The 24839-nt window shown below is 38.4% G+C and overlaps 1 protein-coding gene across 1 annotated transcript in view; it reads left to right on the forward strand.

Moving 5' to 3' along the window:
- LOC106881474 (E3 UFM1-protein ligase 1) overlaps positions 1 to 24839 on the forward strand; it is a 94774-nt gene that overhangs the window by 63036 nt on the left and 6899 nt on the right. Inside the window, exons 14-15 of the mRNA XM_052967292.2 lie at positions 4776 to 4856; positions 5201 to 5292. Of these exons, the coding sequence (XP_052823252.1) occupies positions 4776 to 4856; positions 5201 to 5292 (173 nt within the window). The remainder of the gene's footprint in view (positions 1 to 4775; positions 4857 to 5200; positions 5293 to 24839) is intronic.

The following is a 24839-nucleotide window of genomic DNA, read 5'->3' on the forward strand; positions in this document are numbered from 1 at the left end:
CTCAAGAAAAATCCGAGAGGTTTGATGTTACTAAAGAAATTTGTTTCGTTCCACCATTCAGTAAAAAACGTATTGACAAAATATTTTGATCAATTTGAAAAATTAGCTCTGAATTTAAAATGGCCTACTGAATATTGGACAGTATTGTTACAGTCTGTACTCACTGGTAAAACCCAACAAATATTTACTTCATTGTCAATCCAGTAGAGTTATGATTACAAGTATGTAAAGCAAACCATTCTGAACACATATGAATTAGTCCCTGAAGCTCACAGGCAAAAAATTTGCAACTACAAGAAGTTTGACAATCAAACTTATGTTAAATTTGTCCATGAAAAGGAAATAATGTTTGACAGGTGGTGTTCATCAAATAATCTTAATGATTATTATGACAAAATTAGACAAATGTTGTTAATTGAAGAGTTCAAAAGTTGTGTACCTGTTGAGCTAAAAACTTATATTGATGAACAAAAAGCCACAAATTTACATAAATCTGCTACTCTGGCTGATTAGTATTCCCTCACCCACAAAAAGATGCCATCAAGATTTCGGCCACAGAAAAATTAGCCAAAGAAGAGCGATCAAGAAACATCTAAAGGAAAAGAAGACAGCGACAAAAAGGAAACATCAAATTCTAACACCAAGACGCCCAGTTTTTTTATCCAACAAACAGTGTTTGTATTGTAAGAAGCCTGGATACCTGATCTCGGATTGTTACAAATTGGAAAACAAGAACAACCCTTCGATACCTCATGCCTTCATCTCATCTATCATAGAAGCTGAGGTTCTTGACCCTGACCAGCCCACTGTTGTGCCTAAAACTGGTACTTTTGACACATCTGATGATGTTATTAAAGATCACTACATGCCATTCATCACAGGTGGATTGGTTTCTTTGGTTGGTGATACCCGTTTGAAGCCCATTAAAATCCTGTGGGATACTGGAGCTTCTCAGAGTCTGATCTTGGAAGATGTCCTTCTGTTTTCTGAGAAGTCTTCAATTGGAGCCAGAGTGCTTATTTCAGGTGTAGAATGTGAACCATTACAACCAATTCCAGCCTTTGAAGAGCCATTCTCACACGTCATCATTGACTGTGTTAGGCTATTACCTAAGACATCATGTGTGCCTCATTCCCAGAAGCTATCCCACTGAAGGATAGAACATTTTAAAGTCACTTGTCAAGTTCTTCACAACTTTTGGACTCCCGAAAGTGTTACAGTCAGACCAAGGTTCCAACTTTGTGACCAAAGTTTTCCAGCAAGTTCTGTACAAATTAAATATCCATCAGATCTCATCCAGCACTTACCAACTTAAGTCACAAGGTGCCTTAGAACATTTCAACCAGACATTAAAAAACATGATGAGGGCTTATTGCACTGAACACTTCAAGGATTGGGATGAAGGAGTTCCATTACTGTTGTTTGCAGCCCGAGAAGTCATACAAGAATCCCTTGGATTTAGTCCTTTTCAACTTGTCTATGATTGTACTGTTCATAGTCCTCTGAAGCTCATGAAGGAGAAGTGGCTAGGAGGTGACGGTGTTACCATTAGCCTACTAGATTATGTGACAGACTTCAAGATCAGACTACACAGTGCATTGGAGACAGCCAGGCAAAACCTCAAGTAAACAGTATGACCAAAAGTGATTCATTTTCTATTCCTCATATTAATTATTGCATTGACAGGATAGGAAACTGTACATGTCTGACTAGATTTGACTTACTAAAAGGTTCCTGGTAAGTTCCATTAACAGAAAAAGCTAAAGAAATCTCTGCTTTTGTAACACCTGATGGTTTATACCAATACCAGGTTATGCCCTTTGGCATGAAGAATTCTGGCACCACTTTTCAAAGATTGATGAACCATATAATCAATGGTTTAGATTGTGTATACTCATACATTGATGGCGTAATTGTCGTGAATAGTAATTAGTCTGATCATGTCAAACGAATGCGATCATTTTTTGATAAATGTTCTGATGCTCAAATGACTATAAATTTGTTAAATTTTGTAAAGGAACAGTCATCTATCTCAGCTATGAGCTTGGTCAAGGTAAAGTCAAACCTGTATGAGCCAAAGTGGAAACCATTGTCAAGTATCTTGTATACCAAAGTAAAAAGGAAATCATGATATTCCTTGGAATAGCAGGTTACTACAGAAAATTCTGTCCTAATTTCTCAACTGTATCTGCACCTATGACATCACTGTTAAAGAAAATCTCAAAATTTGTATGGAGTGATTAATGTCGAGCTGCTTTTGATAAAGTGAAATCAATGTTAATCAGTTCTCCAGTGTTAACTGCTCCTGATTTTGACAGACCGTTCAAGATTGCTGTAGACATAAGTGATATCAGAGTTGTTTCTGTCTTATTACAAGAGTATGACAGTATTGATCACCCAGTGTGTTATTTCTTGAGAAAATTTGACAAGCATCAATGCAATTATTCCACCATAGAAAAGGAAGCACTTGCTCTTTTGTTGCATTACAGCATTTCAATGTATATTTGTGTTCTTCACCATTTGTTATGTATATACTGATCATAGTCCACTTGTGTTTGTGAACAAGATAAAAAATAGCAACCAGAGATTACTGAGGTGGAGTATTATTCTCCAGCAATATCATATAAATATTAAACACATATGTGGTACCGAAAATGTTATTGCAGATGCATTATCTAGGTAGCTGTTAAAATGTTATTGTTGATCTATTGTATTCACGTTGTATTAATTGTCTTCATATTATGGTTTTTAATATTGTATTATATTTAATAAAAAAAAAGTTTTCAGAGATTCAAACTTTCTTTTCAAGAGGGGTTAGGGTCAGGGTCAAGAGAGGTAGTGTTATGAACGTGAAAAAAAAAACATTTCGATTTAATGTTTGTGCAATGCGAACGTTGTTCTATGTGTTTGAAAAGAAAAAAAAGGAAATAAAAAAAAAACAAAGTCCTTTTAAAAATTCGGATAGTCTGTGCTGTGAGAAAAAGAAAGAGGGAAAAAAAAGCCTTTAAAAAGGGTAGCGGACGAGAAAAACATGTCAGAACACTTGAAATGAGGAGAGTGCTGACCTGATGTCAGGAGAGGTTGGATTCATCGTTAATGAATGTATATTGAGCGTCAACCGGACTGTTACTGGTGATTATTTCTGTATATTCTATTCACTTGATGTCCTTTTCTGGATATATTATAGTGTAGACATTCAAAACAGGCCAACAATATTAATAATTGTCATTTCCTTGCGGAATAACATTTGTATTGGATAATATTGTATATTTTGTACCTTATCAAGTGCTATTGTAATATATTTCCAAGTTCATTTTCTTTAAATCTTGAATGTAACAGTATATATATATATATATATATATATATATATATATATATATATATATAATATACATACATATATTTTATATAGAGGGGATTTAAGACCAAGCTGGATCCTCAGTAAGCACTTCTGCAAATACTGGCCATCATTGTGAGTGTACATACTTGTGCATGTGTATACATGTATCTGTATGTCTGTATTTGCAATTACTTAGGGTTCTGTCCTCATCTGTGTGAAAATGAGAGACGAGAAAAAATGTAAAATCTTTATTAATATATTGAATATTAGATAGAGAGAATAACAAATACAAATTTATGTACCATATGAGTAATATGTAAAAACGAAGTATATATTTTGAAGTAATGTATTGTATGTCAATATGTGTGCATATGTGTTACCAACTTTAAGTGTGATTCTCTCTCTCTCTCACTGTCTACATATATAACAACATATAACAACACGAGCACTAATGGAGAATAACACATCTTTATTTCATGATTATACCATACAGGACTGATAATCATTTCCATTGTGCTAACACAATGTTATTAAGGTAACCCAAAATAGATAAATTCAAAGTGAACTGAAATAATATCTATAATACATGAACCCATGCAAAAAGAACACTAAGAAGAAATAGAATATTCTAAGAAAAACCAGTTTAGTATTTAAAGTTATGATGTCAGTAGATAATGAAAGAATAAAAAATCAACTGAAATTCTACATAATGACATGTAGTTATCTAGCTATTTATGTATGCTAAAAAAATTTAGAAAAATTACACTTATTAGATTATAGGAAAAGCAATTATAAATGAAGGTGTTATTTACTATTGAGGTATTTAAATGTTTTTCTATACTTATTTCTGTACTGGTTCTGCAATTTAATAATTTTAATTTTGAAGTAATTATTTAATACTTTTCCTCTAGGCAAAGATCACATTTAAAATTAGTAGTATTGTATGATGGAACATAACTAATAATGGACCACTTTATATTGTCTTTCAAATTCCAAATACATTAACTAAGATTCATAAAATTACCTTTTCTCCTAATCTTAAATGAAGAAGAATGGTTATGTGATCTAAATTTCCAAATAGTAGCAGAAGAACCTATGTAATAATACCTACGATCCCCTGCAATTATAATACGGCTAATTATCCTGCTTTAATACTTAATTCTGAGAGTAGAGTTAGTACCTATTCCTTTAACCATGAGTGCTACATACAAGTGAATAAATACCTTGGTAATTTCAGGAAGAAACTTATGTGATCTTTAAAATATTTAAGGGAGAATATTGTATATCCATGTATGGTAATTGCTGTAATGAAGTCAAATGTAAAACACTGACTGTATGTGACTTGCTTCAGAGACTTTGGTCTCAATAACTGAAGATGATTATTGAATTTATGAAATTATGTTGCTGTAATTCATACACAAAATTTTTCTTTCAGATTCGCAATAATGTTATTGCTAAACTACCAGAGCCACAAAAAAGCCAATTGAAGAAATTGAATTCTTCGCTTAACAGCAAGGTAAAGTGTTGTGTCTTTGTTCAGTTTTCTCTAATGTCTCTCTTACCATTTATTACAATTTCATGATACCCTTCTAGATCAGAGGAATAAGCAGACCTGAAAACCTTGATGATGATGATGATGATGATGATGATTGTCATAATGATATTGATGGTAATGAGGATGATGTTGATGATGTTGGTGATGTAAATCATGTCGATGATGATAATGTTGGTGATAGTTATATTAATGACAATGTTGGTTATAGGTAACAGTGATAGTGCTGGCATTGTTGATGATGATTACAGTGATATTTGACATCTCTGTCGTTCCCTGTTCCCAACAACTACATATCTTTATTACAGAATCTGGAAGATTTTCATGAAAGTCTGAATGTCATTTGTAGTCCTGAGAATTTGGGTATTTTATTACGGAAACCAGACAGGAAGAAGGAAAGGTAAGTATTGGAGCTGGATTTACTTGGGGAACTACATGTATCAGATTGGTATGTATACCACATAGTAATGGAATACACAAGTATCTGTATTGATTACCTTATGGTTCTGGACTATATGTACCCCATAGTAATTAGGCTAATCTAGTTATATAAAAATATATTGTGCCACACACACACACACACACACACACACACACACACACACACATACACAGTGAGAGAGAAAGAATCATAAAGAGAGAGGGAAGAGGAAAACAAGTAAATGACAATAGTTATGGAAGGAATTATATTGAATGGAATAGCAGATAAAGACATATATGCTTGTGTTAAATGAAAGATTAGAGTTGGTGTGTGTGTGTGACAAACTAACAATTTAAAAATCTAAATAGCATGTATACATATACATATGGTGTATATAATTTGATAAACACATTATTGGGGAAAATGCATTTTTATCTTATTTCATAGCTTATTTTCAAAAAGTAATGAAAAAAGTAAACAATTAGTTTTTGTGTTGATTTTTATATTGGGGACATTTGTGTGCACACGCACACTCATGCGCGCACACACACACTCACACATCCCTCTCTTATATACACATACACAAACATGACATTGAAGGGTGATTTAGTAAAAATACAGAGATCTTTTGCTTTAAAGCATATAACAGTAAGTAGACTGGGTAAAAAGCACCCAGCCCATTCTGAAAGTGGCTGGCATTAGGAAGGGCATCCAGCTGTAGAAAACTAGGCCAAAGCAGTAGAAAGAAGTGAGAAAAAGAGGAAGATATGAAAGGGAGGGAGAGGAAAGAAAAAGTGGGAGGTATGAAACAGAGAGGGAGAGCAGTAGATGGAGGGAGAGACAGAATGAGGGAGAGAGATGAGAAAAGGAGGAAGATATGGGAGAGAGGTAGGTGTAAAGAGAGACAAAGGGAGGGAGAGAGAAGTGGGAAAAGGAGGAAGATATGAAAGGAAAGGAGAGAGGAAGAGGAAGGTATGAAAGAGAGAGGGGAGGAGCAGGTAATGAAGATAAGAAAGAAAAAGAAAAACAAAAGGTACAAATCGAGAGGGCCGCTGTGAAAAAATGATAGTGAAAAGAAAGAGGTTTTGTCATGAATTGGCTACCATAATTTTTTCAAATAGAATGAAAATGATGAGGTCGCTGTAAGAAAAAGTTAAATGAAAAACGATAGTGATAAAATGAAAAGGAAAGGTTTCGTAATGAATTCACTGCTGTAAATTTTCAAATGGAATATAAACAGACAATACATCTTGACTCAAATTTTCATCCAATATTACCAAAGATAAAACAAAATAAGCAAAATGAGTAGGATACTTATTCCCAAGACTTGATCTGGACCAAAGACTTGAAGTATTTCGTGTTGCAAGACAGTGTGTGAGAGAGAATCGTGATATTGTAGGTGAGAAATGTGTCCGCTTGGATGATGACTCACTTGCACTAAACAAGGCTGCAAAGAGAGAGGTCTGGAGACGCCACTATGAAAGGCTGCTTAATAAAGAGAATGAATGGGAGGAAGAGAGTCTGCCGCATGCCGACCCAACAGAGGGACCAGCTATCCTAATTGACAGTACCTTAGTAGATGAAGCGATCAAGAGTATGAAGACAGAGAAAGCCCCCGACCCATCAGGAATCACTGCAGAGATGCTCAAAATATCTGGCAGTGTCAGCTATAGCCTAATGACCCATATAGTTAATCAGGTGATACACGAAGGAGTCATGCCCAATGACTGGTGTAGCAGCATCATAGTCAACTTCTACAAAGGTAAAGGTGACGCTCTAGACACAAACAATTACAGAGGTATTAAGATGTTGGACCAGGTAATGAAGGGAGAGAGTCAGTTTAGATGAGATGCAGTTTGGGTTCCTTCCAGGAAAAAGCACCACTGATGCTATATTCCTGGTAAGACAGCTGCAGGAGAAATACCTAGCCAGAGATAAACTTCTGTACCTGGCTTTCGTTGACATGGAGAAAGCCTTTGACAGGGTCCCTCGATCCCTTATCTGGTGGTCAATGAAGAAACTAGGGATAGAAGAGTGGTTAGTGAGAGCTGTGCAAGCCATGTACAGGGACGCTGTCAGTAAGGTGAGCGTTGGCAACAAGTACAGTGAAGAATTCCGGGTAGAGGTAAGGGTCCACCAAGGTTCAGTCCTCAGCACCCCCCCCTATTTATCATAGTCCTCCAGGCAATAACACAGGAATTTAAGATAGGAATTTCCTGGGAGCTCCTCTATGCTGATGACTTTGCCCTAATTGCTGAGTCACTATCAGAACTAGAGGAGAAGTTTCAGGTGTGGAAGCAAGAACTAGAATCGAAGGGCCTTAGAATCAACCTAGCTAAATCCAAAGTCCTAATAAGTAGGAAGGTAGACAAAACTTCAGGTAGATGGCCTTGCTCGATCTGTAGAGAAGGCGTAAGTAGAAACTCCATAAGTGTAAGCTATGGACACAAGAGGTGCAGCAATATCAAAGGACGGCTAACTAGGAAGATAGTTTTTATATGTGGCAGATGCTCAGGAGCAATAAACACTGAGAATGTGCAGAAAACAACCTTTACCACACTCCACGGTGAAGAACTAGAAGTAGTTGATAGCTTCCGCTACCTAGGTGACCAAGTTTGTAGCGGGGGAGGGTGCACTGAAAGTGTAGCTGCTAGAATAAGAATAGCCTGGGCAAAGTTCAGAGAGCTCTTACCTCTGCTGGTGACAAAGGGCCTCTCACTCAGAGTAAAAGGTAGACTGTATGACTCATGTCACATGGCAGTGAAACATGGGCCGTGACTGCTGAGGACATGTGTAAGCTTGCAAGAAACGAAGCCAGTATGCTCCAATGGATGTGTAATGTAAGTGTGCACACTGGAAAGAGTGTAAGTACCTTGAGAGAAAAGTTAGACCTAAGAAGCATCTGTTGTGGTGTGCAAGGGAGACGATTGCGCTGGTACGGACATGTGGCAAGAATGGATGAGGATAGCTGTGTGAAAAAGTGGCACACCCTAGCAGTTGAGGGAACCTGTGGAAGTGGTAAACCCAGGAAGACTTGGGAGGAGGTGGTGAAGCACGATCTTTGAACCTTAGGCCTCACCGAGGCAATGACCAGCGACCAGGACCTTTGGAAATATGCTGTATGTGAGAAGACCCGGCAAGGCAAGTGAGAGCATAATCTGTGAGCCAGCTCACTAATCTGTATCTTTACTTCATTGGACACTAAAAACCCTGCTTGCAAAGACCTGTTGAGGCAAGTGAATTTGGAATTTGGTATTTGAAATTTGAATCTGAAATCGAAATCGAACCGAATCCGATGACTGGCACCCATACCAACCTCTCCTTCATTGGACACTAAACTCGAAATTGAACCATACTTGATGATTGGTCACTGCGCCAGTGGAGCACTAACAGCACTGTCGAGCATGTTCATTGCCAGAGCAGCTGTCTGGCTTCCGTGCTGGTGACCGTAAATAGCACCTTTAGAACGTAATAGTTACCAGCGTTGCCTTCTAGCACTTGTGCTAGTGGCACGTTAGAAAATCATTTGAGCAAGGTCGTTGCCAGTGCTGCTGGACTGGCTCCCGTGCAGGTGGCATGTTAAAAAACACCTTTTGAGCGTGGCCATTGCTAGTCCTTTGTGACTGGCCCTCATGCCGGTGGCACGTAAAAGCACCCGCTACACTCTCGGAGTGGTTGGCGTTAGGAAGGGCATCCAGCTGTAGAAATTCTGTCAGATCAGATTGGAGTCTGGTGCAGCCTTCTGGCTTGCCAGTCCTCAGTCAAATCGTCCAACCCATGCTAGCATGGAAAGCAGACGTTAAACGATGATGATGATGATGATGATGACATATCTCCTTCATTAGACACTAAACTCTGCTTGCGAAGACCTGTTGGGGCAAGTGAAATCGTAATTGAACCATATTTGATGACTGGCACCTGCGCCAGTGGAGCACTAACAGCACTGTCCAAACGTGTTCATTGCCAGAGCAGCTGTCTGGCTTCTGTGCTAGTGGCCCGTAAATAGCACCATTTGAGCATGATCATTACCAGTGTCGCCTTCTAGCACTTGTGCTGGTGGCACGTTAGAAAATCATTCGAGCGAAGTCGTTGCCAGTTCCGCTGGACTGGCTCCCATGCAGGTGGTACGTAAAAAACACCATTTTGAGCGTGGCTGTTGCCAGTACCGTGTGACTGGCCCTTGTGCTGGTGGCACGTAAAAGCACTCACTACACTCTCGGAGTGGTTGGCGTTAGGAAGGGCATCTAGCTGTAGAAACTCTGCCAGATCAGATTAGAGCCTGGTGCAACCTTCTGGCTTGCCAGTCCTCAGTCAAATTGTCCAACCCAATGCTAGCATGAAAAGCGGACATTAAATGATGACGATGATGATATATATATATATATATATATATATATATATCACAGCTGCATCCTTGTTACATGAGAAAAGCCATTGCCAAGAAGACTTACTGAAATGATTCATAATTGTTGTCATGTGATGCCCTTATATTGACTTTTAAGCCTGGCCAAGCTTTTACACATTTTATTACATACTAGACAACTGTGCTGGCTAGTAGGAGAAACAGGTGCCACCATATGCACTCTCTTAACATGTCTTTTTAGACCTCCAACTGAGAGGTACACCCTTCCACATTTTACACACGTTCTGTTATGAATTTTAATAGCTACATCATTGTTTATCATGGGTCGGTTTCTATGAAAATGTTGATGGCTCACCAGGCCTGCACGACTCAAACACCTCCGCCCACAAACCACACACATAAAAAGCAAAACTCATTTTCCATAGGTTCCCCCTCCTAAGTGCCCTCCCAATTCTCTCATACTTCACTCTCTCCCTCTCAAACCTCGAACAACCATCATGCACTATCTTCCTCCATCCATCATGGTCTTGTGCCTCCCTCTCCCAATTACCAGCTGCAATTCCTGTCTGTACTAGAGTATTTTTAAAGCAATCCTTAAGCCTTAGTTTAGTCTTATGCATTGGTCTCCTGCCATCTTCCAGTTCACCAGACAATAACTGCTTGGGCAGTCGCTCATCACTCATCCTTACCAAATGTCCCCCCCCACCTCAAACGTCTTTGCAAAATCATTGACTCTATACTTCTACTACCACTCCTCTCAAGCACCTCCACATTTTCCAGTTTATCTCCAAAATTTTTCTCAGACAGTATTGATGAAATCGTTCCAATTGCCTTACCTACCTATGGTAAACAACTTATGCCTCACTTCCATATAGCAAAGATGGGAGGACGCATGTGTTATATATCTTAACTTTAATTTGTGAAGATATATTGTTTCCACAGATGCCTACAAGCCTATCAAAAGCACTACTAGCCCTACTGATTCTGTATGAAATTTCATCAGCAAGACCAGCAGTGCTCAAGGTACTTCCTAAATAAATAAATCTAGGTACAGTCTGCAACTTTTGACCATTCACAGTTATAAAAGGTTCCATATACATCTTGGAGGAAGCTGGCTGGTACATTATAACAGTTTGTTTTTAGATTGATTGTTAGACCCAATGCTGCACATGCTGCAGAAATCGCATTCACCATGTGCTGCATATCTTTCTGAGAATGTGCCAACAGGTCACAATCATCTGCATACAGAAACTCAACAAGGTGAGAATGCAGAACTTTCGTTTTGGCACAGAGTCTTTTGAGATTGAACAGTATTCCTGTTGTCCTATATCTTATATAGACCCCTTCAGGGCAATCTTTAATAGCTATTTGAAAGATTATTGCGAAATATATAGCAAACAGTGAAGGAGCAGGAATATCACCTTGCTTTACATCATTTCCTACAGAAATTGGATCTGATAAGGTACCTCCAACATTAACTCTCACTTCCATCTTGTCATGAAATTGTCTAAGCATTCTCACAAATTTTTCAGGGCATCCTAGCTTTTTTATGATCTCCCAAAGTGCAATTCTATTGATAGAATCAAACGCTTTTGTTAGGTCAATGAAAACCTGGCATAAGTCCATATCCTGTCCGATGCACTTCTCTTGCAACTGTCTAGCTGAAAATATCATATCCATAGTACTCCTACTATCCCTAAACCCACATTGCAATTCTGGTAGAAGCACATCAGCAATGTGCAGAAGCAATCTGTCCAGCATTACTCTACAAAGGATCTTTCCAGGAACAGCTAACAGACAGATGCCGCGATAATTATCACAGACATCCTTTCCACCATTACATTTATATAGTATCTCCATAGTTGCATCATGCCAATCCGGAGGAACCTCTTCACTTTTGCCAAACCCTCTGAATCACAACCGTCAACATTGCACAAAGATGATCACTACCATATTTATATATCTCTGCACCTAGTCCATCCATACCAGGGGCCTTTCCATTGTTCAATTTCCTGATTGTTGCATTTATTTTAGCCAGGTTTGGAACTTCTGCTGTAAGATGTTTTATTGGTCTCTCAGGTATATTATCAAGAAAAGAGAGATCAACTTCAGTGGGTCTATTGAGCATCTCATCAAAATATCTCCCAACAATATCTTTAGGATTTGTTAATAATTCTGTGCCATCCTTGCCCCGAAGTGGTGCAACCTTTGATGAAACTGGTCCATAAACTTTTTCCGAGAGAGAGTAAAAAAGCTTGGAGTTGTTAGCATTTGAAGCTTCTTGGATTTCCTTGTACCTATCACTCCACCAATTTTCCTGCATCATCCGTAGCTTCCTCTGCACTGTTGCTTTTACAGCCTTGAAATATGTAGCCACTGTCCTGTTCGTTGATATGTCAACATTTTACAACATGTTAAATGCCTTTCGCTTCTCCAGTAAGATGAGATTAACTTCTTCATCATTATCATCAAACCAATCTCGGTGTTTTTTTACAATAAAGCCAAGAATGTTACTACAAATCTTGTACACTCTTTCTTTGAATGACTTCCAGGTTCCATCACAGGACAAATTATTTATCTCACTCACACAAACTCACTGCATACTGACGGAATCTTAAGTTTATTGACATCAATCCGAGAAAACAACAACCAGCAACTACGAAGAAAAATATTGATGTGAAAAGCCTGAAGACGAAGGATACCACGGAAATTGAGAAGGAGAAAATGGCAAAGAAAAAGCTAGACTTAGCAGCGGTGACTGGTGCCAAGCTAAAAAAAGTCAACTTGAACAGCACCGAGAAACACAAACAGATGATGAAAAGGGAGGGGCACGGCATTATTGCAACACCTCGCCAAAGTTTTCTGGAGACAATTGAAAAAGAGACAATCATCTACAAAACCTATAACATCAGAGAAAAAAAAAATTGACTATGTCACGGAAGCAGAAATTGAAAAGTGCCTCAAGCCAATTTGGCAAAAAATTACCTACATTGCCAGAGGCTAACGGTATGCAACAATTGAGGTAAGAATGGAGTCAGAAGAAGCTGCCTGACTCCATTCTGTGGAGTCGCTGAAGACCGAGAATGTGGTTCTCCTACTACTGTATATGGGTAGGAGAACATCCAAAATCACAATTAACAATATTCCCCCTGAGGTGGACCCAGAGTGGCTCCTTGCGGCGGTGACAATGGGTTTAGAGGATAGGTTAACTGTCTTGGATGCCACCGTGATTGAGCCACGCCTGTAGTATGGACAGGCCTTAAAAATAATAATACAGGCAGAACAGGCCACACTGGAAGACATAATTGAAAGTTTTGAGGTTGACGAGACACGACTGGTTGTGTCAGTGGAAGGTCGCCAGCCTCGTTGCTTCCAGTGTGGGAAGAAGGGCCACCTTAGGGTGGATTGCAAACAGAATGAAACCGAAAAAGCAACCAGCCAAGAAGCAGCGGAGGAGAAACTGAAGGAACCAGAAGCAGCACCAGTGGAGAAAGCTGGAGAGCGTTAGACTGCAGTGACCAGTAAAAGAAAATTGAAGCCATCCTCCCCAACGAAAACCAAACTGGAACCAAAAAGGACAAAAAAGCGGGAACTCAAGAAAAACGACAGTTGCTACATGGTGGTTCGAACAGCAAACAGAGAGCTTTCAAACCGCCTGGCAACTGTCAAAAAAGTAAACTTAAGAAAATTGAGACAAAAAATGGTAAAGTGATATATAAAACGACTCGAAAAATATTTAACATATTTTCAAACGACTTCAGAGAAGATGTCGGAGCCCCCAGACTGGACTATGTACCAAATATGTCTGAGAGTCTTATATCTCCAACACCACAAGCCTCAGATGGAATGGAAAAGGCAGGGGTTTCCCTACCTCCAGACACCAGCTAAGGTAAGACTCTTATGGCTGTTCACATTGGATGTATAAATGTATGTGGCCTGTCATCAAGTTGGAAGCAAGGGCGCTTCCTCAATGACATCAGGTTGCGGAATTTAGATGTGATTGCTGCCACAGAAACTCGGATAAGCAGGCCAAGAGATCTGCTCCCCCTCTTGAGCAGCTATGAGAGATACGTCTCTCCATCTTGGCCAGGAGGTGGGGGTGGGGTGTTGGTCTTAATAAAAAGAGACCGGGTTCCTGAGGTAAAGTCTGTTTTTATTGATCAAGAAGGCAAGCTGGTTGTCCTGGATTTGACATCCAGTTGTGGTAAGACAGTCAGGTTGGTCGCAAATTAATGCACCCATTTCAACTGGTTTACAGAGGCAATATTTCCGTGACCTCAGGAAATTCCTTGCTACGTCGCATTCTTTAGTTGTGTTAGGTGACTTCAACACAATTGACAATGCATGTGTTGATTGTGTTGGCTCGCGGACATACAAAACAGCGAATCCTGGCTTTTGGGATCTGCTCAGCCACTTTCAGCTGGTAGACCCGTATAGGCTGGAACACCCAAACGCTCCATTGTGGACATGGTCTAGTAGCGATGTGTCTTCCAGGTCATATCTAGATAGGATATTGATAAGAAAAGTAGATAAAGATATAGTTAAGTGTCCACAGTTTTACCCAGTCAGCTACAGTGACCACAAGATGGTCACAAATGAGCTGACTGTAGATATGTATAGACAGGGATCTGGCTACTGGAAACTCAATAAGTCCTTATTGGCGATTGAGGAGTACAGAAAGCGGATCAAGTTAATAATTCAAAGGGCTTTAACAGGTAGCATCATTAATAATAAATGGTGGTACGCCTTTAAGCGAGCCATAGAATACGAGTCAATTAGATTTAGTATAGGCTTAGCTAAGAAGGAACGTAGCATAGGCGATGGTCTAGTTAAGGAGCTAGAGAAAGCCATGGGGAATGGTAATGCGGACCAGGTGAAGGCTAAGAGACCGGAATTAAATCAGCACCTCGAAAGCTAACACATGGGAAGTATTATCAGAGTAAAAATACGTGCAATGGGTTGCAAAGGAATCAAAAGCTGCTAGATGGGCCCGAGTGGTGGAGGCTCAACGGGGTAATAACTCCATTATTCAGACTGTGGCAAACCTTCAAGGCGTTCTGGTAAATGAACCTGAGGAGATGTGTGGGGCCTTTCAGGAGCACTTTCCGCGGCTTTTCAGGGGTGATGGTGAGCCGTGTGGTGGGGAAGACCTTGAGGGCTTCTTTGCTGGGCTGCCATGCCTCTCAGGGCCGAATGCGGAGGCTTGTGAGGGGGCCGATCACGCCTGGGGAGATAATTGAGGCATTGGCGAACTGTGGTAAGGGCAAATCGCCGGGACTTGATGGCCTACCCTATGAATTATATAAAAGTATGCCAGACTTGTTCGGACATCTGTTGGCTGGTGTGTACACGAACTGGCAACAGAATGGGTGGATCCCCAGATCTGTGCGCTGGGGAGTGGTGACACTAGTCAGGAAGGACCTGAGCAAGAGGGATTGTTTAGAAAACTTTAGGCCCATCACTCTGCTAAATACAGAAGTGAAGATTTTGGCCAAGGTATTAGCGAAAAAGTTGTAGGCTGCTGGATGGAGGAACCGGTTAAGTTGCTGGGAGTTTGGTTTGGTTTGGTCCAAACCTCCAGGTGGAGAAGAACTGGGCAGAGGTCTCAAGCAGGGTGGCCGGTATAGCCAAGACTTGGTCTTGGCGAAGTCTGTCCCTGAAAGGGAGAGCGGAGGTAGCCAATGTGTTTATCGCATCAGTTATTACCTGACCGTCATGCCTTGCCCAGATTTGTGGTAAACCAAGTTGGAAAGACAGCTCTTCCACTTTTTGTGGAGGGGCTCGAAGCCACTTCTGAGGCACTCTATCTGTTGTCAGGAACCGTTAAAGGGAGGTTTAGGGATGCCTTGGTTGATGATGCGCAGGCACGCGTTGAGGTTGAGGCACCTTTGTGATTTTCATGTTTTCAGCCATTCAGTTTGGCTGAGAATTTTGTTATGAAGTATTTCTCCATATTTTTCCTGAAGGAGGAGTCATTCCTTGGGCATTTATAGAAGGGAAAGATCTTAAATTTTCCTTCTTCACATGCTTCTAAGTGTTCACTCAGTGGAATCTTTCGTAGTTCCTTCTGTCGGACATGTTGTCGGTGAATTCTGGCTCGTTGGCATAAAAAAGGTCCAGTTTCGCCTATATAATTCTCCTTGCATGCGGGGCAGGTTATGCAGTATATTACGTTCCGTGTCTTGCAATCCATGTCTGCATTTACTTTGAATGTGTGACCACTCTTAAATTTTATTTGTTTGTTCCCCTCTATATATTTGTAGATGGGTTTACTGCAGGTTCCACATCTACCATCTCCACACTCTTTCACGAAGAATTCGGTTTTATTCTCTGATGAGAATTTTGCTCATGTTAGGTGTTTCTTTAAGTTTTTTATGCAATATTTGTTTAGTAGGTTTCCCATTTTGGGGCTTTGTAGTATTATTGGTAAGTTTGAATGTATAATGTGAAACATGTTGGTGATTGCAGGGTTGTGTGTGTTTACGAAAAGGATGATGTTTTCTTTGTTTTTCTTTTTTGGAGTTCTGAGTTGTGATGTCCAATTTCATTGCTCTTGAGATTGCATTTTTTATTAAGGTGAGTGGGTATTTTTGTTCTAGTAGGAAGTTTTTAAGTTCATCTTGTCTTATTTGGTGTGTCTGTGAGTCAGTCACTATGCTGCATATGCGTCTTGCTATACTATATGGAATGTTTCTTTTTATGTGGGATGGGTGGCAGGAGTAGAAATTTAAATATTGATGTGTGTCAGTTTTTTTGTAGTAGATGTCTGTTGTAACGATGGAGTTGTGTATCTTGATGTTGATGTCTAGGAAGAGAAGTTCGTTGTAGTTGGTATCTATTGTGAAGTGGATAGATGGGTGCAGTGTGTTGAGGATGTTGTGGAATGTTCGTAGATCTTCTGATCTGTTCCAAAAATGAAACAGTCATCGAGGTAGTGTTTCCACTTTTTCTTGATGTCTTCTCTGAAGTTGTGTTCGAAGACATTCCCTATTTCATCGTATAGTTTGTTCTCAAGGAAACCCATCACTAGGATGGCATATGAAGGTGCGAATTTTGTACCCATAGCCGTGCCCTTTATCTGTCGGTATGACTTGTTGTTAAATGAGAATGTGTTCTCTTCAAGTATTAATTGGTTGGCTTTGGTGATAAAGTCTGTTTTGAAACGTTTATCTATGAGTTCCCTGTATTTTTCTACCCAGTATTTTATCGCTTCCAGACCCAGGGTGTGTGGTATGTTCGTGTATAAGTTTGTGACACCGAAGCTTGCAAGTATGGTGTTTTCCGGAACTGTATTTGGATTGTGTGTGAAGAAGTCTATGTCATCCCTTATGTAGCTTGGTATCAGTGGGCATAAAGGTTTGAGGAGTACATCTATGAAGTAGCTTAGTTGCTGTGTTGGTGCTTGGGGTCCTACAACTATGGGTCACATTGTGAGGTCTGCAGGCCTTTGTATTCTTATATAATGGTTCCTGTGTTCATTTGTGGCTCTCTGTATTTCCGAGCTTTTATGAATTTTAGGTAATCCATAAAAGTTGCTTTCTTTGGTTCTTGAGTTGCATAAATAGTCTTTCTCCTTGTCTGTAAAGAAGTTCTGGTATTCATTGATTAATGTTCCAATTTTTTTTAATGTTGCTTTCTCCGGTTGTGTTGATTCCTCTTTGTAGTATATCTCCAGTATCTTTTCTTTGTAGTAATCTGTATCCATAATTATAATTGTCAGTTTCTTTTAAAATGACCGACTTGTCATTTTTTAGTATTTGTAAGGCTTGTTTTTCTCCTCTGCAGAGGTTCTGTTTGCATTTATGTGTGTTGAGAGGGAATTTGGAGATTGTCTCTGTGTATGTGTCTAGGTGTTTGTCCCATCCCTTGTGAGGGGTGAAATGGGAATTTTTTCTTATGATTGAGCTATTTTCTGTTTCCTTATTTTCAAAGAATTTCATAAGGCGGAGATGGCGGCTAAAGTTTTCAGTTTTTAGTTCTATGAGATTTGGTGTGGGTGTAAATTTGAGGCCTTTTAGTAGTAGGTTCATTTCATTTTCGCTAAGTTCTCTTTTAGATAGGTTTATTATTTTGGGGTCTATGTGTTTCGTGTGTTCATTCAAAATTTTTGGTGTGTTGGGTCTGGAGTATGGTTGAAGTATCCTTTCCCAAAAAAAGAGGTTGTGTTGTTGCGTCTCCAAATTCCATTTTCAGGTTTTAGGTTTTCTTGTAGAGGCAGGAATGGTCTATATGGTCTGTATGTGTTGTTTTGTCTGTGGTAGTTGTTTTCTTCCCATCTTCTATGTTTGTTGGGCCTATTTCCATTCCTGGGGTTTAGGTTTCCTTGTGAGTAGTTGAATGGTTCATATTGTGTTTGTATTGTTGTATTGTTTATATGTATATATTTATATATATATATATATATATATATATATATATATATATATATGTATATGTTTATATATCATCATCATCGTTTAACGTCTGCTTTCCATGCTAGCTTGGGTTGGACGATTTGACTGAAGACTGGCGAACCAGATGGCTGCACCAGGCTCCAATCTGATCTGGCAGAGTTTCTACAGCTGGATGCCCTTCCTAACGCTAACCACTCTGAGAGTGTAGTGGGTGCTTTTACATGCCACCGGCACAAGGGCCAGTCTGGTGGTACTGGCAACGGCCATGCTCAAATGGTATTTTTACGTGCCACTTGCACAGGAGTCAGTCTAGCGGTGCTGGCAACGACCTCACTCGAATGTTTTGTTCACATGCCACCGGCACAAGTGTCAGTAAGGCGACGCTGGTAACAATCATGTTCAAATGGTGCTTTTTACATGGGCCACTGGCACAGAAGCCAGATCGCTGCTCTGGCAGTGATCCCGCTCGGATGGTGCTGTTAGCGCTCCACTGGCATGGGTGCCAGTCATCGAATTTGATTCAGTTATGATTTCACTTGCCCCAACAGTTCTTCGCAAGCAGAGTTCAGTGAAGGAAGGTTGGCATGGGTGCCAGTTGTCGAATTTGGTTTGATTTCGGTTCCGATTTCACTTGCTTCAACAGGTCTTTGCAAGCAGGGATTTGTGTCCAAAGAAGGAAAGGTACGCATTAGTAGGCTGGCTACACTCCTGGTAAAGGCCACGGGTTATGGTCTCACTTGTCTTGCCAGGTCTTCTCACGCACAGCATATTTCCAAAGGTCTCGGTCACTAGTCATTGCCTCGGTGAGGCCTAATGTTCGAAGGTCGTGCTTCACCCAGGTCTTCCTCATCCAGGTCTTCCTCATCCCAGGTCTTCCTCACCCAGGTCTTCCTTATCCCAGGTCTTCCTGGGCCTACCTGTTCCACAGGTACCCTCAACCGCTAGGCTGTGGCACTTTATCACACAGCTATCCTCATCCATTCTCGCCAAATGACCATACTAGCGCAATCGTCTCTCTTGCACACAACTTGAGCTTCCAACTTTTCTCTCTGTCAAGTATGCACACTGACATTACACATCCATCAGAGCATACTGGCTTCATTCCTTGCGAGCTTATGCATGTCCTCAGCAGTCACGGCCCATGTTTCACTGCCATGTAGCATGGCTGTTCGTACACATGCGTCATACAGTCTGCCTTTTACTCTGAGAGAGAGGCCCTTTGTCACCAGCAGAGATAAGAGCTCTCTGAAGTTTGCCCAGGCTATTCTTATTCTAGCAGCTACACTTTCAGTGCACCCTCCCCCGCTACTGACTTGGTCACCTAGGTAACGGAAGCTATCAACTACTTCTAGTTTTTCTCCCTGGAATGTGGCAGTTGTTCCCTGCACATTTTCAGTGTTTATTGCTCCTGAGCATCTGCTACATACAACAACTATCTTCCTAGTTAGCCTTCCTTTGACATTGTTGCACCTCTTATATGTCCATAGCTTACACTGGGTACAGCTTATAGAGTTTCTACCTACGCTTTTTCTACAGATCGAGCAGGGCCATCTACCTGAAGGTGTTTGTGATTTTTCTACCTTCCTACTTATTAGGACTTTGGTTTTAGCTAGGTTGATTCTAAGGCCCTTCGATTCTAATCCTTGCTTCCACACCGAAACTTGTCCTCTAGTTTTGATAGTGACTCAGCAATTAGAGCAAGGTCATCAGCATAGAGGAGCTCCTAGGGGCATCCTGTCTTGAATTCCTGTGTTATTGCCTGGTGGACTATGATAATAGGAGGCTGAGGAGAAGTTGACTGGGCTGGATGAGAACTCAGATAGAGTGTTTAGGTTTATTAAATCAATGAAAAATGATGGAAGAGATGTTGAGGGAAGGAGATGCATGAGGTGGAGTGATAAGGTGAGAAGGACAGGGGAGGAGTTTGGAAGGAGCATATGGAGGGAATTGTGAATGAGGAGAACGAATGGGATCAGAGGGTAAAAGTTGCTGTGGTGAAGGGGCCAGTGGAGAGGGTTAGTCAGGAAGTAGTGGAAGCAATGAAGGAAATGAAAACAGCAAAGGCAGCTGGTTCATTAGAAGTAAGTGTGGAAATGATTACTGCAAGTGCAGAGATAGGGATTGTTGTGATGATGTAGCTTTGCCAGGGTGTGCTGGATGGAAGAGGAATGCCAGATGATTGGGCACTGAGTGTGGTGGTACCAATCTTCAAGGAGAAGGAGGATGTGATGAGTTGTGGTGCATATAGAGGAGTGAAGTTATTGGAGCATGCAATGAAGATAGTAGAAAGGGTGTTGGAGAGGAGAATTCAGATAGGGGTGGATGTGGATGAAATGCAGTTTTGTTTTATGTCAGGAAGCTGAGGGGACAATAGATGCAGTGTTCATTGTAAGGAGATTGCAGGAGGAATACTGAGATAAGGGGAAGGAGTTGTATATGTGCTTCATTGATCTGGAGAAGGCATTTGATAGGGTTCCAAGGAAGGGGATTGAGTGGGCATTGAGGAAGAGAGGTGTACTAGAGGTAATAGTGAGAGCAGTAATGAGTTTGTATGAGGCGGTAAAGACAAGAGTGAGAATTGGATCAGAGCTGCCGGAGGAGTTTGTGGTAAAAGTTGGTGTGCATCAGGAATCTTTGTTGTCACCATTGTTGTTTGCAATAGTGGTTGATGTGATGGAGAGTGCAAGAGAGGGATTGCTAATGGAGATACTGTATGCAGATGATCTTGTTCTGATTAGTGAGATAATGGAGGGATTGATGGTAAACCTTGGGAAGACAAAGGTGATGGCGAGTGGGGTGGAAGGAGAAGTGTTAGTGAGTAAGGTGGATCCATGTGGTATATGTGGGAGGAGGGTAATGGTAAATGCAGTGTTGTGTACAAGATGTAAGAAATGGATTCATAGTAGATGTATGAAAATGAAGAAGGTGACCCCAAGACTGGCAAGAGAGTTTGTTTATGGAAGATGTGAGAAAAGAGCTGGAAGGCTGACAAAGTCAGTGGAAACACTATGTAACAAGGTGAAAACAGTGAGAGGGTTTTGTTATTTGGAAGATAGGGTGGATATAAGTTGTGGATGTGAAGCAGCTGTGACAGCAAGAGCAAGACCTGGCTGGGTGAAGTTCAGGGAATGTGGAGTTGTGTGAGAGCTGCAATGTTGTATGGGAATGAGACATGGCGTTTGAGAGAGAGATGGCAATTTTGAGAAGGACTGAGAGAGCAATGGTGAGAGAAATGTGTGGTGTGAGGCTGTTTGATAAGAGGACTGAGGACTTGATGGAGATGCTGGGGTTGGAGGAATCAGTGAAATGGCTGGCAAGGGCAAATGGAGTGTGGTGGTATGGGCATGTGTTGAGGCAGGATGAGGAGCATGTTCTGAAGAGGGTGCTAGAGTTTGAGATATATAGGCAGCAAAAGCGAGGTAGACTGAGGAAAATGTGGAGGGAACAGGTGGAGGAGGAGGAGATTGGGAGGGTTGGCTTGAGAAGGGAGGACGCCCAAAACCGGGCAAGATGGTGAGATGGTGTGAGGGCAGTTGCTATAGAATTGTGGTAGATCCGGCCACCCCCGTTAACAGGGACAAAACCTGGATTAAAAATGATGGATGATGGATATATATATATATATATATATATATATATATATATATATATATATATATATATATACTTGGAAATTGATGTGTGGCATTCAATTAATTAATAATATAAATAATATGTATGTATATATATATATATATATATATATATATAATAATAATAATATTAGGGACAAAATCCAAAATTACAGGTAAAAACTCAATTAAAATCAATTTGTAAAAAATTAAAATTAAATTGAGCTTTATAGATTAAAATATATTTCAAAATATATATTTTTAGGGAAAAGAACTAAGTTTATTATTTAAAAAATGTTTATTATTTTGATATTTTGATATTTTTAATAATTTTTCTATCTTTATAAAATAAGTATTTTATATAAATTCATTTGGTACTTATTGTTGGTTGATATATATATTTATATATTATAATTATTGTTCTATTTACAACCTGACGGTTAGCTGTATTTTTTAATAGAATTTATTTTCGATAATTTTAATTGATTTTAATTGATTTAAATTTCTTTTCTATTTGAAAATTAGTTATGAAACACGTGTAGTCATTTTATTATCTTTATCTTATGATATTTACTTTGTTTTATATTATACTCATTTATTGTGCTTTTAATTGTTAATTTTTCTATATGTGATAGTGGATTTTCCTCAATGAGTTCTTGAAACTTGGTTCTTTTCCCTAAAACTATATATATATATATGAGTATAAGACGTCACCAACAGTAAACAACATGAAATACGAAAATAAATGAGTTAAATACGCAAATAACAAGATTGCTCGAAATGGGTAGTAGATAAACAGCTGACAACTGATGAAGGGTCATTCTTTGTATTATTTGTCCTTTTTTTTTCTCTCGTTATTTGCATATTTAGCTCATTTGTTTTCATATTTCATGTTGTTTACTGTTTTTCAGTAATACATATTTTTCCATTCAATGATAGAAAATCATTTAACAATATTAATGAAGATAAAAACAATATGTATTTTTATAGTAATTCAATTGATATTTAATGTTAGCCGATACCTTATTTAACACTAAGTTATCATTTTAGTTTAAACCAAAACTTCGATTAGATTAGTGTTGCATTTTTCAAATAATATTGTTTAATATTTCTTTTTGATTATGGGATAAATAAGTAGTTTTTTTTATATAATTTCTTTGATTATTAGTTAATATTCTAATTAAGGTTAAGTTAATAGTACAACATTTAAAATTTTATTCAAGCTAAAGATTCGATTAGATAAATTTTGTATTTCTTTTCAATAATTTTGTTAAATGCTTTTTCTTTTATTTAATGGTGATTTAATTTTTTGTTAGTTTATATTAAAATTAAAGTTATTTATTTTATGTTTATAATTTTAGTTTAACCTAAAACTTCGTTTAAATTGTATTTTAAACGGAAGACTCGTTAAGATAAGATTTGCATTTAATATTTCTGTTAGTTTATATTCTAATAAATGTAAAGTTAATAATGTCACGTTTATAATTTTCGATAAGATTAGTATTAAATTTCTTTTTAATAATATTGTTTAACATTTTTCTATCTTAATATAATAAGTATTTTTATATACATTCATTTGTTATTTATTGTTGGTTGATATATACATTCCTTTTATTATTATTATTGTTGTATTTTGACCTGAAGATTAGCTATATTTTTGAATAGAATTGATTTTCGATTGATTTAATCAATTTTAATATATTTTATTTTTTATTGGAAAACTTGGTTATGAAAAACGTGTAGTCGTTTTATTATCATTATTTTATGATTTTTACTTTGTATTTTATTATACTTATTTATCATGCATTTACTTATTAATTTTTTCTATATGTGACTGGATTTTCATGGATGAGTTCATGAACTTTGGTTCTTTTCACTAAAATTATATATTTATATATTTTATACTGTGAAACTTAATTTAATTGTAATTTTTGATAAATTGAATTAATTGAGTTTTTACCTGTAAATTTGGATTTTTATCCCTAATATTATATATATATATATATATATATATATATATATATATATATATATATATATATATATATATATATATATATATATATATATATATATATATGGGTGCAGGCATGGCTGTTGTTTAGATGTTCACTTCCCAACCACTTGGTTTTAAATTCAGTCCCACTGCATGGCACCTTGGCCCAGTGTTTTCTACTATAACTCTGAGCCAACAAAATCCTTGTGAGTGGTTTTGGTAGCCGAAAACTTAGAGAAGCTCATTGTGTGCACATGTATGTACCTGTATGAATGTATGTGTGTTTGTGTCTCCTTATCTTGACATAGTGTGATAGTTAAATGAGCATGACTCTCATATAAGCAGTGTCCTTAATTTCCTCTTTCTATTAAACATGTCTGGCCATGGGGAAATATTACTTTACTTGGGAACTGATATTGGTTGGCAGTAGGAAGGGCATCTGGCTATGAAAAATCAGACTCAACATTAAAGCATGGAAAAGTCAACATTAAAACGATAATAATATGGATATCAAATTAAGGCCTCAGTGCAAGACATGTATAATGAATTTTAACCTCATACTGCAGAGTATTATTTCTCTTAAATTATACTCTCATCTCAGTAAATATATCAAGATGTCCAAACAATTATAAAATGAATATTTTGTGCCAAGAGAAACTACATAAAAAATGGGAATTTTTGGCTTAGAGTTGGCTAAAATACACTTAATTGTGATGATTTTCCTTTGAAAAATATTTAATTAGTCTTGTTTGAACTAATTAGTTCTTGATTGAACATAGCCTACAATGAGTATTTTATAAAGTTATTCTAAATGCCCCTTTGCCTGAATTATCTCTTTGAAGTTTTTATTCTATGATATTTCTGCTGACTTATAATTTATGTGCAAAGGTTAACCGACTCCAACTGGAGTTGTTTTTACTGAATGATTTCATTATTGTGGAAAATGGAGTAGCCAAATATATTTAATAATTATACTGTGCAAAATATATTTAGTAATTTTTCTTGTTATAACCAATGCACTGTGTTTGTGTGTGTGTGTGTGTGTGTGTGTGCCATTCATTTGTGTGATGAATATGTTAAAGTTTCTTCAGTAGTATCTGATGACTATTTAATTTTCATTTTTCAGGAAAGATATCCATAGTTTCTTCACTTTTTTCAATCAT

This window comes from Octopus bimaculoides, chromosome 4, assembly GCF_046866305.1.
Source record: "Octopus bimaculoides isolate indiv1 chromosome 4, ASM4686630v1, whole genome shotgun sequence".
In the NCBI taxonomy this organism is placed as follows: Eukaryota; Metazoa; Mollusca; class Cephalopoda; order Octopoda; family Octopodidae; genus Octopus; species Octopus bimaculoides.